Genomic DNA, 18,750 nt, shown 5'->3' with positions numbered 1-18,750 from the left:
TCTTAGGCCCATAACTTTTCTTCCTAGTCAGCACAGGTTTAAAGCTTTAATTTTTCCTTACACTTGCTTGCTTGTTTTGATACTGTGTCTCACTAAGTTGTACTGGCTGTCCTGGAAAGCACTCTGTAGAACAGGCTGGCCTTGAACTCAGATCTCCCTGCTTCCCGACTACTGAGATCAAAGGCGTGTGCCACTATGCACGGCTGAGTTTTTACATTCTCCATCTACCCATTTCCCAGAGACATGAGTAGTCACTACTGAGAGCAGTCACTGCAAAGCAAGTCCCTTCGGACCCTTGTGTTTTGTTCTCCTTTGTCTGTCACAGTCTGGTGACCCACCTGACACAGGATAGAGATTTTTGAAATAAATCTTTACTCAGACACTCTTGGGTCTGGAGGAGGAAGATCCATAATCCATCCCAAAGCCAGCTTTCCAATAAAGCACAACAGCGTAAAACAACTTAGATATTAGAATCTCTGCTACACTGAATTCAATGGTCAAAAAGCCCAGAGATAAATTCTGAGCTCTGGCCATCAAAGCAGGCATGGCAAATGGCATTTGTGGTGATGGCCAGCAGCTGTAGCAATAGAGAGAGCAAAAACAAAACCGATGAACATAAAAAAAGCTCACATACTCAAAGACCAGTAAGAAACAAAATAAGCCGTGGCCACCATCATTCCTACATTCCACTGAGCAGAACCCATTCTCATCCTGGCTCCCACGTTTGCCCCAAGACTTACAGACACAGCAGAGCCATCTGCACTCTCAAAACGCGCAGACAAAACCTTCCAAACAACCAGGGCCTGGTGAGAAGGCAACATCTGCCTTTGTCCTGGTGGGTGTGGCAGGATTGCGTGGTCAGATGAGAGGGGGATTGTTTGGCTGGATGGGATTTGGGTGTCCTGTACTCAGGGGTGTACCTGGAAAGCTGATGGGGGGAAGGGGTGTCAGATTGTGTAATCTGGAGGAGAAGAGGGGGAGGAGTGTGTGGTGAGCCTATGATCAAGCAGATTGGAGGAGTGAAGGAGATAGACTCTGACTAGGAGGTCCTTTCCCAGTAAGAGAATAGGACAGGTTGGTCCTACTAAGGGGTAAGGTGAATGCCCCTAAAGATGTAACTAAGTGCTGGGGGTTGGTGGGGATAATAGGGCCGTCCTCCAACTCCGACCACAGAGAAACAAGAAGGGAATGTGGGTCACCAAACATCTGTCAGGACCAAATAGGTGGCTTCATTGCCTAGGAGGGCGGAGCTGTGTTGCCTGATGCTGTGACGACTACTCAGGGGTCCTGAGAGGCAACATCTTGTAAGTTCACACTCCATTTTAGTGAACCTGACCTAAGTTTGAACTCAGGTAAACTAACAGGCTGGTACCTAGCATTAGTTTCCAAGTTGCCCGCCAACAAAACCTGAGCCTAGCTCCAGTCTCTAGGCTAATCATCAAGAACAGTGTCTCTAGCTTATTCCCCCAACAAACCTGCACTCCCAGGTTACAAGCTCATCCTCTGCCTACAGACCACCAAAGCAGAAGGGAGAAGAAATTAAGTTTATGATATGACTCCCCAGCACCAGCCAATTATGTTAAAGGCCACAGTAGCTTTCTGATTAGATGCTTGTAGCTTTCCAATTAGATGCTTACGCACTCTCTGCTTGCAGCTTACTGGAAAGCCCTGATATTCGGGGCTCCCCCACCACCAAAACCGTCCTGCTTGACAGCAAAGATGTCTGCCTCCCTCCTGATGTAGGAGCATCAGCTGAGATGGAGACAAGCCACAGCTGAGATGGAGACAAGCCACAGGTTTCCTTTAGGATTACCTATGTATAGATTTTTACTCTCAACCTGGATGTTACAAGTCTTAACTCCTTTGTTGCAGTTTTTAATCATACCCAATATGATTATAAATTTTGAGGTATTGAAAGTTATGCAATAATCTTACAACTTTTCTGTTTTTTTTTTTTTTTCATTTTTTTTTTTTTCTGGTTTTTCGAGACAGGGTTTCTCTGTGTAGCCTTGGCTGTCCTGGAACTCACTCTGTAGACCAGGCTGGCCTTGAACTCAGAAATCTGCCTGCCTCTGCCTCCCAAGTGCTGGGATTAAAGGTGTGTGCCACCACCGCCTGGCCACAATCTTACAACTTTTTTTAAAAAAAGATTTATTTATTTATTTTATGTATGAGTACACTGTCAATGTCTTCAGACACACCAGAAGATGACATGGAGTCCCATTACAAATGGATGTAAGCCACCGTGTGGTTGCTGGGAATTGAACTCAGGACCTCTGGAAGAACAGCCAGTGCTCTTAACCACTGAGTCATCTCTCCAGCCCGCAATCTTACAACTTTTAAGATGACATTTATACTTTAACAAGAATTTTAAAGCATTAAACTAAAATCAAAATCAAAAGAATATGAGGTATATAAGAAAAAAGAATATGAGGTGAGCTCTTAAGCTCTTGCTCTCTTTCTTTCTTTCTCTCTCTCTCTCTTTCTTTCTTTCTTTCTTTTTTTTTTTGTTGTTGTTTTTCAAGACAGGGTTTCTCTGTGTAGCCTTGGCTGTCCTGGAACTCATTCTGTAGGCCAGGCTGGCCTTGAACTCAGAGATCTGCTTGTCTCTGCCTTCCAAGTGCTGGGATTAAAGGCGAGTGCCACCACTGCCCGTCTCTTGCTCTCTTTCTTATCTCTTAATCTCATCTCTTGCCCACCTTCTCCCCCTCCCTTCTCACCTCTCCGCACATGGACCTCTACTTTTCTACCTCCTCCCCCCGCCCCCATCTCTCTGTCTGTCTGTCTCTGTTTTCTACAATAAAGCTCTAAAACCAAAATAAATAAATAAATAAATAAGGCGAGCCAGGCAGTGGTAGCTAACACCTTTAATCTTAGAGTTCCTGAGGCAGAGGTTGGAGGACCTCTGAGTTTGAGGCCAGACTGTGTGCATAGTTAGTTCCAGGACAGCCAAGGCTACACAGAGAAACACTGTCTCAAAAAAAAAACCAAAAAAATGAGGGCTGGAGAGATGGCTTAGCAGTTAAGAGCACTGACTACTCTTCCAGAGGTCCTGAGTTCAATTCCCAGTAACCATATAGTGGCTTACAACCATCCATAATGGAATCCGATGCCCTCTTCTGGTGTGTCTGAAGACAGCTACAGTGTTTTCATATAAGTAAAATTAATAAATATTTAAAAACAAACAAAAAAGTATGATATAAGCAGTAATAGTCCCCATTGGAACTATTGTTTTTATTTTTATTTTATTTTGCTCTCCTTTCTCTGTCACATAGTCAAGTGGTTCGCCCAATATGGAACAGAGGTTTTGGAGGAAACTTAAAAATAAGCATGATTTGCCGGGCGGTGGTGGCACACGCCTTTAATCCCAGCACTTGGGAGGCAGAGGCAGGCGGATTTCTGAGTTTGAGGCCAGCCTGGTCTACAAAGTGAGTTCCAGAAGAGCCAGGGCTATACAGAAAAACCGTCTCGAAAAACCAACCAAACAAACAAAACAAGCATGAATAAGCATGATTCTAGAAGAGCCCGTGGAATAGTTTAGTGCCACTAATACCTGGTGTGCCTGGTGCCTGAGGCCAGAAGAGGTCATGGGTCAATCCGTTGGAAATGGAGTTACAGATGTTTGGGAGCCACCATGTGGGTGCTGGGAACTAAACCTGGGTACTGTAACAGCTGAACTACCTCACCAGTCCTTAATCCCCTTTGACATAAATCTGCTGATGAGCAGCTGGCTATGACATTAGCGTTCTGAGTGGACTAGTTTCTTAGTGTGTGCCAACATGATGTCCCAATCCTCGGGTACTTAATTCCTTGCAGAGTCCCTCTGTAGTGAAGTGGTGTAGTGGGGTTTAAGAAGAGACAGAGAAGAAATAAGAAAAGTCTTCTAGTTCCAGGATAGCCATGGCTACACAGAGAAACCCTGTCTTGAAAAACAAAACAAAACAAAAAAGTCTCCTGCCCACGAGCCAAAGGTGTAGTAGGTTGTGGCGACACTTTCTAGTGCTGTTAAATAATGGCATTGTCCTTGGCGAGAGCAGAGAACAGCACTGTGCTAGAATGTGACAATGGGAGTAAATTCTGTGATACTTAAACAAGTGAAGGCTCTGAGATGAAAATGAAGCATTTCTAGTTTCTGGCTCCACTGTTTACCCAACTTGTGCCAAGGCTTTGTAAAGTCTTAAAGAGCCCCCTAGCGGCTACTGGGAACACATATATTCAGTGCACGGATGGGGAAGCCGAGATGTAGAAAGTAGAGTTCGAAGGCTCACAGAATAGGAGACACATTTTTACTTCCCCAAATCCTTCACAAATAACCGCCACCCAAGTGGGAGCGCCAAGTCGGTCCTTCAAGTCTCCGGGGATTAAAAACAGTCTCCTTAGCAAGGCGGTCAACCTCTGTAGAGCCCGTACCGGAAGTGTTGCGCCGCAGCCGTACCGGAAGCTGCAGGTGCATTGTGGGAAGCCCTTAACCTTCTCTAGCGGCCGGGTTCGAGACGCTACAGCCTGACTGAAAAGGGCCGGATATAGACTCTAGAAAACTTAGAAGGGATGCGAAGGAAACTGGAGGGGTTTTTGCTGGAATCCTGGCTAGCAAGACCATTTCTCAGGCGCTCACAACCGCTAAGGAATCTCAGGCTGCCTGAGTCCTCCAGCGTGAGCGAGAGTCCCGTCTCTATGATCACGGAGACGTAGAGGCGGGCCTCTCTACCCCGCCTGGTGAGGCTGCGCATGAGCAGTAGCTGAAGCACCGGGAAGATGGCGGAGGAAGGGTGAGTGTGTCGGTCTGTGAATCTCTCTAGTGGGACTTTGAGAATCCGATGCCATCCTTTCTGTTTGTGCTCTGGTGATGCAAAAGGATACAGTGGGCTGGGGAAAGAAAAGAAAAAGGCTCCATATCATGCAATAGAGGTGGGGACTGAGATGCTGTAGGGCTCCGCGACCTTGGATCGGATATCTGGGGCGACTTTTGAGGCAGCGAGGAAAGGAACTGAGGTTCGGAGGGGAGAGTGGCTGCAGAGTGCCAAGATTGAGTTCGTTCAGCTTGTCATAATACGTTTTTCAGTTTCATACACATGTGTAGTTATTTTGGTCGTACCCCTCTCCCATCATCTCTTCCACTAAGCTCTTTCCCCTAAGCCCACCTCCTACTTTCACGTCTCTCCCCCACCTCACCCTAGCTTGACTTTAATTACTCCTCCTGGTGGATCTGTGATAGCTCCAGTCGTTTCAGGATTTTACTAGAATTTCCTTGCCGCTACCGACTGTGATAGGCTACAGTTGTTAGACCTTTTCGGACCAAAACAAACCCAGAGACTAAAGGTTTCCCGTGATTTTTAAGGCTTTCGGGAGGAGTGAGTCTTACAGGTCCATGGTGACGACTGATCAGAAACCATAGGTCCCGGGAAGACCGGGATCTTGAATTGGTTTGGAAAGCCACTGAATGTTGGTTTAGTAATTTTCGTTTATGTCAATTTTTCCTTTATCAGGGAAAGAAAAAGGATACCTTTGGTTCCAGAAAATCTCCTGAAAAAGAGGAAGGCTTATCAAGCCCTCAAAGCCACTCAGGCAAAACAGGCACTTTTGGCAAAGAGAGAGGTAATTCTGGGGAGCAAGGGGCAAGGGATTTTAGGATTTGTAGTGGATGGATTTTATTAAAGGATGTTCGTTGAATTATATTTGTCATCAGATCCCTCACTGTCTCCCTCACAAAGTCCTCCATTTAGCAAAGATTTACTCAACATCTTTCTGTGAGCAAAATGCTAGAACATCGTTTAAGGGAAAAGTGAAGATGTTTTCTGAATTCAAATTAAGTGGTAAAAAGCCAAATTTGGCAGGAAATTTTTTTTTTTTTTGGTTTTTCGAGACAGGGTTTCTCTTAGTAAGTAGCCCTGGCTGTCCTGGAACTCACTCTGTAGACCAGGCTGGCCTGGAACTCAGAAATCCACCTGCCTCTGCCTCCCAAGTGCTGGGATTAAACACATGCGCCACCACCGCCTGACTGTTTTGATGGTTTTTTGTCGTCAATATATATGGTCTGGAATACTATGTCACCAGGCTGGCCTCCAATTAACAGATCAGCCTAATTTGGCCCCTAGAATGGTGGGATTAAATTGCCACCGTGGCACACTTTTATCATTTCAGCATTCTGGAAGCAACCTTCCAGAATGAGACAGAAAAATGGAGAGTTTGGCTTTATAATGAGAACCTGTCTCAAACCAAAAGTATCCAACTTTTAAAGTTTATTTAGAATTGTATATATGTGTGGATTCTGCACATAGTATATACAAGATCTTTGAAGGAGAAGAGAAAATCGTCTTTTTTTTTTTTTTTTTTTTTTTTTTTTAAGATTTATTTATTATACATAAGTACACTATAGCTGACTTCAGACGCACCAGAAGAGGGCGTCAGATCTCATGACGGGTGGTTGTGAGCCACCGTGTGGTTGCTGGAATTTGAACTCAGGAACTTTGGAAGAGCAGTCTTCCATCTCTTACCCGCTGAGCTATCTCGCCAGCCTGAGAAGATCCTCTTGTGTTTAATGATGCCTGATACAGTGTTGGGTTCCATAAACACTTGTATTAAATGTTATCAGCATAGAAACTTAAAGCATATTTTTCATGCCTTAAGTTTTTTCAGTTTCATCTTGGCTTCCGTCCCTATGTAATGGTCTGCCCACCTTTGCAGAACATGGGAGAGATGAGCTCTCTTATTAATGGCTTAATTGTGCAAGGAAATATGATGGTGATGTTTTCTCTGCCACAGAGAAAAGGGAAAGAATTCAGGTTTAGACGACTAGAATCTTTTGTACACGATTCCTGGCGGCAGCAACGTGACAAAGTGCGTGTCCAGCGACTAGAAGTGAAGCCTCGTGCTTTGGAGGTGCCTGATAAACATTCCTTGGCCTTCGTTATACGCATGGAAAGGTACTGTACCAGTGTGTTGTCAGAGTGCCTGGAATAAGTAAACTTCTGGTTCAACTTTAGATGTCTCTGTAGGGAGATAAAGCCTAATCTACTACAGAAGATTATGCTAGGATTTGGAGTTAAGACCACAGGTGACGTAAGGTCAGTCAGTGATGCAGACACTCAGTGTAAAGGTAGGACTCTATAGCTGACTTCAGACGCACCAGAAGAGGGCATCAGATCTCATTACGGATGGTTGTGAGCCACCATGTGGTTGCTGGGATTCGAACTCAAAACCTTTGGAAGACCAGTCAATGCTCTTACCTGTTGAGCCATCTCACCAGCCCCAATATTCTATACTTTTAGTACCTACCTACCTACTGAAGCAATCTGGCTTCCTTAGGTAGAGAAACTTGACCATATAGCCTACCATCCACACTGTCCCCCAACACTCCTCCAACAATCCATCTTTCAGGAACTGTCCTGAAGCACCCAGGGATTGCTCCACAAAATGGGGCATGGTCTGTTTCCACTCTGCCTCCCACGACACAGAGCTCTAGGGTGAATTCTGTGTATCCAGTGAACACTCTAGCTACCATTTCAGAGTTGCTTGCAAACAGACCAGCATAGACTGATGTCAGACACCTGACTGTTGGTTTCAGGATTGAAGGAGTGAGTTTATTGGTAAAGAGCATCATCATGAAACTTGGCCTGAAGAAATTGTTCAGTGGCGTCTTTGTCAAGGTCACCCCTCAGAGTGTAAAAATGTTGCGTACAGTGGAGCCTTATGTGACCTGGGGGTGAGTACCATTTTGTATGTGAATTCCCTTGTACTTATTAAGACACGGGGTATTGTTTTCCAAGGTTCATGCTGTGTGTTGGACATTTTGCTGTGGCTATAGTCACCAGAAATAAAGAACCTTAAGACCTGGGGAGGACAGGTGATGTTGATAATGGCCTAAGAGTCCATGGCTTATTTTGTTGTAGGTTAAAACTAGATAAACAACACAGAGATTAATGTAATGCTTGAAGCCACTGTTGTAGTGACCTTTGCTGGGTATGGTGGCTCACACCTAAATCCCAGCACCTGGAAGCTATGGCAGGGAGGTTGCAGTGGAACCCAGGCCAGCCTGAGCTATTCTGCTTCAAGACTTTCTTAAACAAAAATAGGTTTTAGTACTGAATATGGTGCCTTGGGCTAGCAATCTCTGTACACTGAAGGCTGAGGCAGGAGGGCTGCTGTAAGTTTGAGGCCAGCATAGGCTATGAAAATAAGATCTGGTCTCAAAGAAATATCTAAATTTGTAATGACATATTCAAGCCCATGCTGGGATTTTCAGTTGGCTGGTTTGTTGATTGACCTCATTCCCTGCATGACTCAGGACCCTCCAGCCTCAGTGTCTTGGGTGTAAGATTGCAGGCGTGAGCCGCTTTGCTGCTTAGCCATCCTTTCAGTGAGACCCAGGAGTCCACTCCCTGCTTGTGGGAGGTGGAGGTAGGAGAGTACTTTACCTCTTCTTGGTCAGTTCTTAGTGGCCAGTGTCCCCGTTGTGCCTTATGTAGATTTCCAAATCTGAAGTCTGTCCGGGAACTCATCTTGAAACGTGGACAAGCAAAGATTAACAATAAGACAGTCCCTCTGACAGACAACACAGTGATCGAGGAGCACCTGGGTGAGTGCCGCGGTCTTGGGCCTGACAGTTCCAGCTTTTTTCTTCCCTTTATACTGGCTAGGTAGTGAACAAAGGACTCTACGCCTGCTTGTCTTTCAGGGAGATTTGGTGTCATTTGCCTGGAAGACCTCATCCATGAGATTGCTTTCCCTGGGCAGCATTTCCAGGAGATCTCTTCATTCCTGTGCCCTTTCCACCTCTCTGTGGCCCGTCATGCTACCAAGAATAGAGTGGGCTTCCTCAAGGAGATGGGCTCACCTGGCTACCGGGGAGAACGGATCAATCAGCTCATCCGGCAGCTCAACTAGAGCAGGAGCAGGTGAGGGTGCGCTGCAGCAGCATGCTCGGACTGCCAGAAACCAGCCTCTGCTTGGAGAGGGGCTAAGAAGCCGAGTCTGGGAGTGGAAAAACAAACGGCTCAAAGTCAAATGTTGGGTCCAAGCTGGCAGCCTGTACTCTGCTCAAGACAGCTCTGTGTTCTCCTTGAGACTGGATAGTTCATTTCTTGCGGATTATAAGCACAGCTCTTTATTTTACATTTCAATCCAGATATCTACTCCAGGTTCTATGAATCAGCACCCGTGACCACAGCTCCTTAGCTAGGAGACAGCAAATGGACTTTTTCTTTGCAAAAGACCCTATCCTGAAATTACCATTTCAACCACACCTGGGCCTAACCTTGCTCTGTCCCAAGTCAACCCTGGACTCAGGAATCTGTCTAATGTTGTAAGCATAAACAACAAAAACAACAAATCTCCTGCAATCACCACTCCCTAAATCTCTTTATCCCCTTCCATAGTGTCTTCCTGGCAAGCTGGCTCACCGCACAGCTGCTTTTGTTCCTTTAGATTTGTTAAGCCCCTCAAAATAGATAATTTTGAGAAATTATATATTTTTGAACCCATGTTTTTAAGAGTCCTTTTCCACAAACTTAAGGGGTGTCCTGAAGGTCCCAGCATTTACCATTTTGCTGAGACATGAGCCATGCCCTCACCTCTTGGACTTATGGTGACTCATCATGGAGTCATTAACATTAACTGGGAGGACATTTCTGAGGGATGTAAGTTATTAATAAATATTATTACACAAACAGACCTTATGCCTATCAACACTCATGGAGGACCACACCTGCTGGCCCTGTCCCAGGGCCAGGAACCATGTCATTTCCCCTACTGAGGCCATGCCAGACCCAGCAGTGGTCAGAGAGCACTTCTCTCCTCCTTTATTGGTTCTGAGAATCTTTGTTGGTAGTCTTTGGGGCAAGAAGTCTTACTCAATGAGCCTTGTTGGCACCTTGTCTGACTTTTGGTGGGCCATGCTTGTCAACTGGAAGTCCCTCTGTGAGATGGAGGATAGTTAGCAGTTGAGACCCTGGCACTTGAAGAATAGTTCTTCCTGTGTGAAGGCAGGAGCAAGTGTGGTGACGTGTTGGAAAGGGACAGTACCTGACTCAGCTCTGGTATGTCACAGGCTAGAATATGTCTGTGTTGCTGTGGACTTTTAGTCTGTAGTAAGAAGAAATGAAACTTAACTTCAAAGGAGTGTGCAGGCTGGTTACCTTTTGTGTTCAGGGATGGGAACCTGGTGCTGCTAGTCTCTCAGTCCCAGGTTGAGATTGGTTTGTTGACAAAGCTGTGTTCTCCATCCTTAGGTTTTTCAAAAGCACACACTGGAAGTGTTTTTGTTGTTTAAAATTATCAAGTATCTTCAGAGAAGATTATTTTCTGCCTTCAAAGACTGAAGGAAGAGGTCGGGAGAATGACAGCAGGTGTGAGCATCAGAGACACTTAGCCAGTTCCGTGAAAGGTCCGAATGTTCTCCACAGTGGCTGCCGTCTGAAGTCAGCGCAAGCTGTGGAGGAAAGACACCTGCTCGTCCTGCCTTCTATCTTGGTGTTTAATGTTGTCCCAAACATCCCTCCCGGCCCCTCCAAGACTCTTAAAGCAGTGGGCAGACCAAGGGGCACACTCTGGGTGAAGTGGGTCTTGGTTTTACTTTTTTATTTTTGTCAGGGTAGGTGGCCATGTGTTTAGTTGTTGAAGGCAGGGTCTCCCTGTATAGCCCTGGCTGGCCTCAAACTCCACAGCAGGCTTGCCTTCTCCTGGGGGCTGGGATTATAGGTGGACAAGCCTGGAGGCTTTTTCCTCAAACAAGAACGGCAGTTAGAAAGGTGACAAAGGCCACACTGCAACTGCACTGTCCGCTTTGGGAATTCTGAGGCTTGCTGTCCCTGGGTCAGTGTACCCTGACCTGCAGCGACAGTCCTTTCCTGTAGCTCAGGATTTAGGATGGGGGATCCCTGTGCTAGAAACACACACACACATATCCATACTTTGTGCTTGGAACTCCAGGACAGTGGTACATACCGTCTTAGCACCTGGAGGTGTTTGTGAGGATAGCCTGCTTTTTTGTGCACATTGGTCTATTAAGCTAGTCTCATCCTGTGCTGGGGGGGAGGGGGTGGAGTTTACTTGTTTTCCGTTAAGAACATGGTGTATACCTTTAGTCACAGCACTTGGGAGGCAGAGGCAGGCAGATCTGAGTTCAAAGCCAGGTAAGTCTCCTCTACAGAGTTCCAGGATACCCAGGGATACACAGAAAATGTTAAAGACAGACAAAAACCCATGCAGTGATAGACTGTTCTGTCTTAAACCACATGTACCCAGGAAATGCCCACTAAATTTTTGCCCTTGGCTTAAGGATTCCCCTGTCTGCCTTTTCCTTAAAACCCACACTAGGGGTCCCATTCTTTTTGGTTTTTTTCTGAGACAGGGTTTTCCTGTGTAGCCCTGGCTGTCCTGGAACTCACTTTGTTAGACCAGGCTGGCCTTGAACTCAGAAATCCGCCTGCCTCTGCCTCTCAAATGCTGGGATTAAAGGCGTGCGTCACCACTGCCTGGCTGGGGTCCCATTCTTAACTAAGGTTTGCCTTGAGCTTTCCTATAATCTTGGCTTCATGGGGCCCTTTGTAACATTCCTGTGAAGCTAAGTAAGGCCTATGACTGCCAACACAGACATAGTGATGCTAGCCTTTAGTTACAGAGGCAGGTGGATCTCTGATTTCAGTCCCCTTGGACTACGTAATAGTGCCTCCGAACATGCCAATTACAAAGTTAATGGTTTCAGAGAAAGCCTGCCAGAGATCAGGGTTAACTGTTATAGAGCGTTGAGAAATTAGGTGACCAAAACGCATTGCAATCTTGGAGTTGTGGCTATTTACCATTCTGGGAGCTCTGTGGTGTCGGAGTGTTTGCCTGCTGTGTGAGGAGGCCTGGATGAGCTGAGCTAAGGCTTCCATTTCTAGCTTGCTCAGAATTGAAAGCAAGTTTTCTTTTCTATATAGTAAAAGATTATTTTTAAGATTGATTTTTGTGTGAGTATATGCTATCAGTGTGGGTCCCAAAGTAGCCAGGAAGTGTCTCATGCCCTGGAGCTAGAGGTGCTGGCAAATGAAGGTTCACAGATGTGGAGGCTGGGACCTATTCTAGGCCCTCTGCAAAAGCAGATGCTTTTAGCATGTGTTTCCAGCCCCGAAGGTGGTGACTTATTGGGAGCATTGGTGACAATGCTTGCCAGGTGGACCATGAGTTCAAGGTTCAAGAGTGTTGCCCTCTCACCATGAGTGAACACCCCCAAAACAAGATGTGGGGCTGTCCATATTGCTGGAGATCAGCCAGGTCTATTAGCTTGTTAACTACATGGATAGACATTCTGACATTTCACATACTGCCATTTGGGTTCTATAGAATATGGAGAAACAGCCACTGAGCCTGTGTGAAAGACTGCTAGGAAGCTATCAAACTGCCTCAGTGCTCACACTGCCTGACTTAGCTGGTTCCAGTAATCAGCATTTCATAAGATTTATGTATAGAAGTACACTGTAGCTATCTTCAGACACCAGAAGAACATCACATCCCATTACAAATGTGAGCCACCATGTGTTTTGCTGGGACTTGAACTTAAGACCTCTGAAAGAGCAGCCAGAACCCTCTCTCCAACCCCCCAAGAACCAGGATTTCTCTTTAACATTCTGGGGAAGGAAATCTTTCATCAAACCCGAACGACTGCAAAATTAGAAATGCCTTTTAGATATCAGTTTATAAGAATCACCAGAATAAACTGACCCAGGTCGTGCCCTCTGACAAGGGAAAAGCTTGTTTCCGTTACACAAATGGACTAGAACACAGTATGAAGTTGAAATTCAGCGTCCAAAAACAAAGTTACTGGGCAACATTGAATCCCCCAGGTCGACTGTCTGGTTGAGATAGGTCATGGCAGATGCAAAAAGATGAATACTGGTGGCAAGTGTCCAGACTCAAGTTCGTGCAGGGCTCGGTCACGCTCTCCGTATCTCAGCTCCAAAGCATGTCGAGCATCAGGAACCCTTTGGGCCTCCGTCTAGTTGGGCGGCTGGACTGTCCCTGGATGGCTCCTCGACGGTCAGAGGCTGCGTCCCCGTGTCTAGGGCGGTGGTGCGGGATGCGACGGCCGAGCCCGCGTCTTCCCAGGGCTTGGGCCTCCGAGGGAGCAGGGACGCGGTGGGTTCGCCGTGGGTCACAGTGATGTGGCGTTTTTCCAGTCCCGGGAGCTGCTGGCCCTTCTGGACCAGGTGCAGGAGCTCCGCCAGAGTCACGGAGGCAGGAGCCTGCTCGGCAGACGCTAGGCCTCCGCTCCCGCTGCAGACACCGCCACACTCGTCCATGTCCCACCACCAGCTCACCCTCACCTCCCCGGGCCACAAGCACTTCCGGGTGGCGTGGGAGCAACCACCTTCACGGAAAGGGAAGGGGAGGCCTAGCACCGTATCAAGGGACTTAGCCCAGGGTAAGACCTCCAGAACCTGGGCTATTTGTGCAGAAGCTGTAGCCTCGGTTACCCTCCACAACGTGAGATGTGCTGGGGGCGTGGTGGTGGTGGGGGTGTGTGCAATGAACTAGCCAAAAAGTGAGGTTCTGCACCCAGTGAGACAAGTGTGAGAAGGCGTGGCAGTAAAAGAGCACCTCCCTTTGGCTCCTGTAGATGCGCTCGCAGGCTGCACGCAGGACCGGGAGGGTCTTTGTTTTGTGAGTCTCGAACTAAGTCCAGGCTGATTCTGTCATTCCCAAGCAAGCAAGCGCTTTTTGCATTTGTTAATTGGGGTACTAAGGATCAGATCTCTGGGTTTTATTGTTGTTTTGCTGTTGTTTGGGATTTGTTGTCGATTTTGGTTTGAGGCAAGTATTCATCATCTCCCAGTGTCTGCTGCGCTACACCTCCCAGCTCTGTCAGGTTTCTGTATCAAAGCTAGCCTGACAAGATGCAGTGGCTCATGCTTGTAATACCATATGCTCAGGCCATAGAGCCAGCCTGAGTTACTTACTGAAACATGTAAGTATTTAATAAATAAACAGCTTGATCTAGCACACCCCCAGAAATCAGTAAGTAAAGCATACTTCACATAATGTTAAAAGCACACAGCATGTTTACCCTCACTGTAAACCCTAAGAAATCCAAGAAGTGGGTGAGATGGCTCAGCAGGTAAGGCTGTTGAACTTTATCCCTGTGTCCATGATGTTTTCAAGGTCTCCTGTAGCCAGGGCTGACCTGTGTATACTCGAGCACGTGTGTGTGTGTGTGTGTGTGTGTGTGTGTGTGTGTGTGTGTGTGTATGCAGATCCTTGTCTCTGCCTTCGAAGGGCAGAATTGTGTATATCTACCTGGCATTTACCTGGGTTTGTGGGCATTCAAATTCTGACTCACACCTGCACAGCAGGCATTAACTGCTGACCATTCCCAAGCCCAGCTTTGAACTGCTGGCCCTCCACCTCTCCAGGCTGCGATTACAGGGGTGCACCACCATGTCCAGTTTTGTATGGTGCTGGGAATGGAACACAGGAGTTTATATATTAGCCAAGTTTATATATATTAGCCAACTCTACCAATTGCGCTGTCTGCAGCCCCTCTTGCACACCCTTCCTCATGAAATGCTGACCCTCTTAGGTTTTTCTTGTTTGTTTGTTTGTTTTTTTTCGAGGCAGGGTTTCTCTGTGTAGCCCTGGCTGTCCTGGAACTCACTCTGTAGACCAGGCTGGCCTTGAACTCAGAAATCTGCCTGTCTCTGCCTCCCAAGTGCTGGGATTAAAGGCGTGTGCCACCACTGCCTGGCCCTCTTAGGGTTTTCATATTGCAGAACTGTGAGAAATATTTTTTTTTTCCTTTTGGGAGCTAGGATTGAACCCTGGAACTTGCCCATTCTAGGCAAGCACTCTATCACTGGGGTGTATCCTGAGCACAATTTCTTTCTTTCCTTCTTTCTTTCCTTCTTTCTTTTTTCTTGTTTCTTTTTTTAGTTTTTCAAGACAGGGTTTCTCTCTGTATAGCCCTGGCTGTCCTGGAGCTCACTTTGTAGACCAGGCTGGCCTCGAACTCAGAAATCCACCTGCCTCTGCCTCCCAAGTGCTAGGATTAAAGGTGTGCACCACCACTGCCCGGCACAATTTCTTTTCCTTATAAATTAATACGACCTAGTGTGTCATATTCTGTCATAGCACCATAAGGTAGAGTGATATCTATTCCTGTCGACTGAAGGCATCTCTGTGCAAGCCTTGATGGAGAGCATGATGTGTCTGTGCACAATGCTCAGTGCTGGGACAAAAGTCCCAGGAGTAGGGCTTATGATGTAATTTTACATAAATAGTATAATGCAGCATGTGGTGTTACATGGTTTCCATGTTACATGCCAGATAAAAGGAGTCCATGAATTATAATGACTTTTTAAAAGATTTATTTATTTATTTATTTATTTATTTATTATATGTAAGTACACAGTAGCTATTTTCAAACACACCAGAAGGGGGCATCAGATCTCATTACAGATGGTTGTGAGCCACCATGTGGTTGCTGGGATTTGAACTCAGGACTTTCAGAAGATCAGTCAGTGTTCTTAACCACTGAGCCATTTCTCCAGCCCCAAATTATAATGATTTTTAAGTGGACTTGATCCAGGCCTGAATCCAGTTCCCACCTCAGCACTGTGAAACTTTGGTGGGTGGGGGTTCTTTCTCCCTCTCCATCTCCCTCTTTCTCTGTCCTCTTTTTCAGACAGGGTTTCTCCATTTAACAGCCCACACTGGCCCTGAACTCACAGAAATCTACCTGCCTCCACCTCCTGAGTGCTGGGATCAAAGGTGTGCACCACCACAGCATGGCTTATCTTTTTTTTTTTTTTTTTTTTCAAGACAGGGTTTGGGTTTCTCTGTGTAGCCCTGGCTGTCCTGGAACTCACTCTGTAGACCAGGCTGGCCTTGAACTCAAAAATCCACTTGCCTCTGCCTTCCAAGTGCTGGGATTAAAGGCGTGTGCCACCATTGCTGGGCTCCAGCTTATCTTTTTAATTTTTTCTCCTTTATTTTTATTTTACTGTGTGCACCTATGTCTGTGTACCATGTGCATGTAGTACTCCCAAAGGCCAGAAGAGGGCAACAGAACCATTGTCTCTGCCATCATATGGGTGCTGGGAATTGAACTCTCTGGCGCCATCTTTCCAGCCTGGAGGCCATTATTGAGGGTCTCCAGTGATCTCTCCTGTAGCCCCTGAAGCTGTCTCTGCATCCTAGTTCATCCAGCTTCCTGGACTAGACAAAGGCAGTGGGATGAGCTCCCTTGCCTTCCAGCTCCCCGGTCTGGCCAGGAGGTGGGACAGGGCAGCAGGAGGAAAGAAGAGAAGGATATGACAGATCTCATTCTGTGTCCCCTCCTCAGGGTCACAGTGGTAGCAGTCCCTCCACACGGCCCTCTGGTTCTGACCCAGCTCCCCTCTAGCTCTCTTAGGTGCAGCCTTGCCTCCTGGGAAACTCTCTTGTCCTTGCCCACATCTCTGTCAATGCACTCTCCTAAATTCTCCTTAGATTTTCCAATGTTGTCGTCTCATTCCTCCTCACCAACCCTAGAAGTGCTTCCTTCCAGGAGCAGACCTGAACAGAGGGTTAGGATTGGACCTCCCATACTGAGGAAGGGGCCATGCATGTAACTGGTGATCCCATTCTGTGTGAGGAAATCTCAGATAGATGGTGTGCCTGTCCATAGGGAAACACACAGGGTCCTCAAAGTCTGACAGAAGGGGGGGTGCCCCTAGGGTATCTTGATAGTAGCTTAGATTGGCACCCTGGCTAAAGGCTGGCCTTGAGACATCACTGTAAGGTCACCAAGTTCCAGTACTGATTAAATGCTCAGCCCTTCCTTTCTTATAGGATTTCATTTTGTAGTCCAGGAAGGCCTTGAGCTCACCACCCACCTACCTTAGTTGCCTGATTCTGGCCTGAACTCCACACCTGGCCTTCCAGATCTCCTTTGCAAAAGTCAGAAAGGTAAGAGTTACTGAGTGGACCTTGAGATGAGTCAGGGACATTATATATCTCTATCTACCTATCTATGATATCAATGTAGATATGTAGATATAGATGAAAAATAGCAAAAACAAGAGACCCCCGGGTCTGAAGAGATGGCTCAGCAGGTAAGAGCACTGACTGCTCTTCCAAAGGTCCTGAGTTCAAATCCCAGCAACCACATGGTGGCTCACAACCATCTGTAATGAGATCTGACGCCCTCTTCTGGTGTGTCTGAAGACAGCTACAGTGTACTTGCATATAATAATAAATAAATCTTTAAAAAACAAAAACAAAAACAAGAGACCCCCACCTCCAAAAGGGGGAAAACAAGAACCAACTCGATGTAAATTGTCCTCAACTTCTATACATGCACTGTCAATGCATGCACACTCACAAACACACACACACAAACACGTGTGTATGTAAATAAATAAACTGAGCTGGAAGTGTAGTTCAGTTGACAGAGCACTGGCATGCACGAAGCTGTGAGTTCCATCCCCAACACCACATAAAGCCAAGCACAACAGTGTGATCCTGTGACTCTACTGCTTGGGAGATGGAGGCGTGAGGATCAGAAGTTCAAGATGGTGAGAGAGCAGACTGAGTTCCATGAGACCCTGCCTCAGAGAAGGGGAAGGAGGGAAGAGAGAGAGGAGGAGGGGAGAACACAGGACCTTTGGAATGCGAGGTTATCCAAGCTCATTCCCATGGATGCTCATCCAAGACTTGGGACGTCCTATGTCGGCTCCAGTCCCTGGAAGGGGCACTGATATTGTCTGTTACTTTGGCTAATTAAAGCTGTAAAGTTTTACTAGCAGCCCACAGTTAATAAGCGTGAGATGCTAGGATTTTCCTGGCATCCTGTAGAAGGACTCAGAATTTTTTGGAGATGAGAATGCTGGACTGGGTTTATTATTAACTCTAGCCGCCCCGGTGGGCACACATTTAAAGGAGACAGAACTAAACCATTAAGAAATGTATAGGTGAGCCATGTAGGGTGTAATCCTAGCACATGGAGGTTGAGGCAGGAGAAGAGTAGTCTAAGGCTAACCTGGGCTACTTAGCAATATAGGGTGGGGGGAGCATGGGAGAGTACTGAAGAGATGGTTCAGTAGGTAAAGCATTTTCCCAGCAAGCCTGAGGACCTGAGTTCACATCCCTAGCACCCTCCTAAAAGTTGGACATGCTCTGGATTCCTATGACCTTAGGCAAAATAGAAGTGGAAACAGGAGAATTGTGAAAGCTTGTGGAGCTAGCCTGGAGAGAGCAATACAAACAACAAAAGAGAGAGACCCAGGCCTGGAGAGATGGCTCAGTGGTTAAGAGCCCTGGCTGCTCTTCCAGAGGTCCTGAGTTCAATTCCCAGCAACTACATGGTGGCACGTAACCATCTGTAATGGGATCCTATGCCCTCTTCTGGTGTGTCTGAAGACAGCAACAGTGTAGTTATGTAAAACAAAGTAAATTTAAGAAGAGAGAGAGAAAGAAGGAAAGAAAGAAAGAAGAGACACTGTGGATGGAGGGCAGGGTGCACACCTGAAGTTGTCCTTTGACTCTATTATGTTCCGTGCAATCCTTGCTCACATATGTGTACACATGCCATCGACCTTCATATGCAATATGCATCGCACAAAAGAAGGAAGGAAAGAAGAAGAGGCAAGAGGAGGGCTGCCAGCATCCTTGCTCTGATGGCTATGATTGGACTCCCTCGTCTGAATGTAGTTAATGTCACCCTGGTCATGTAGAAGCCAAACACTGAGATTCTTCAAAGGCAGGATCCAGGCTGAGGACAGGGCTCAGTGGGAGAGG

At 46.6% G+C, this 18,750-nt stretch overlaps 2 protein-coding genes across 3 annotated transcripts; one reads left to right on the top strand and one right to left on the bottom strand.

Moving 5' to 3' along the window:
• The first annotated feature begins 4,477 nt into the window (after positions 1 to 4,477).
• On the top strand, positions 4,478 to 11,941 carry Rpl7l1 (ribosomal protein L7 like 1). 2 transcript variants are annotated; one of them, XM_031347846.1, is made up of 7 exons: positions 4,478 to 4,769; positions 5,487 to 5,595; positions 6,763 to 6,923; positions 7,565 to 7,702; positions 8,466 to 8,575; positions 8,675 to 8,894; positions 10,227 to 11,941. In XM_031347846.1, exons 1-6 carry the CDS (start codon positions 4,756 to 4,758, stop codon positions 8,881 to 8,883), a joined length of 741 nt encoding a protein of 246 aa, XP_031203706.1. In that variant the 5' UTR covers positions 4,478 to 4,755; the 3' UTR covers positions 8,884 to 8,894; positions 10,227 to 11,941. The 2 variants fall into 2 exon arrangements, with proteins under 2 accessions (XP_031203706.1, XP_031203705.1); XM_031347845.1 differs by lacking the exon at positions 10,227 to 11,941 and having other exon boundaries at positions 8,675 to 9,669.
• Positions 11,942 to 12,654: 713 nt separating this feature from the next.
• Positions 12,655 to 14,414, bottom strand: CUNH6orf226 (chromosome unknown C6orf226 homolog). The gene is made up of 2 exons (XM_031347040.1): positions 14,399 to 14,414; positions 12,655 to 13,345 (listed from the first exon to the last, which is right to left on the bottom strand). Exons 1-2 carry the CDS (start codon positions 14,412 to 14,414, stop codon positions 12,951 to 12,953), a joined length of 411 nt encoding a protein of 136 aa, XP_031202900.1. The 3' UTR covers positions 12,655 to 12,950.
• Between the last annotated feature and the right edge of the window lie 4,336 nt (positions 14,415 to 18,750).

Source organism: Mastomys coucha, unplaced genomic scaffold, assembly GCF_008632895.1.
Source record: "Mastomys coucha isolate ucsf_1 unplaced genomic scaffold, UCSF_Mcou_1 pScaffold3, whole genome shotgun sequence".
Taxonomy (NCBI): Eukaryota; Metazoa; Chordata; class Mammalia; order Rodentia; family Muridae; genus Mastomys; species Mastomys coucha.
Note: the sequence above shows the minus strand (reverse complement) of the source record. Positions and strands in the feature narration are given on the sequence as shown.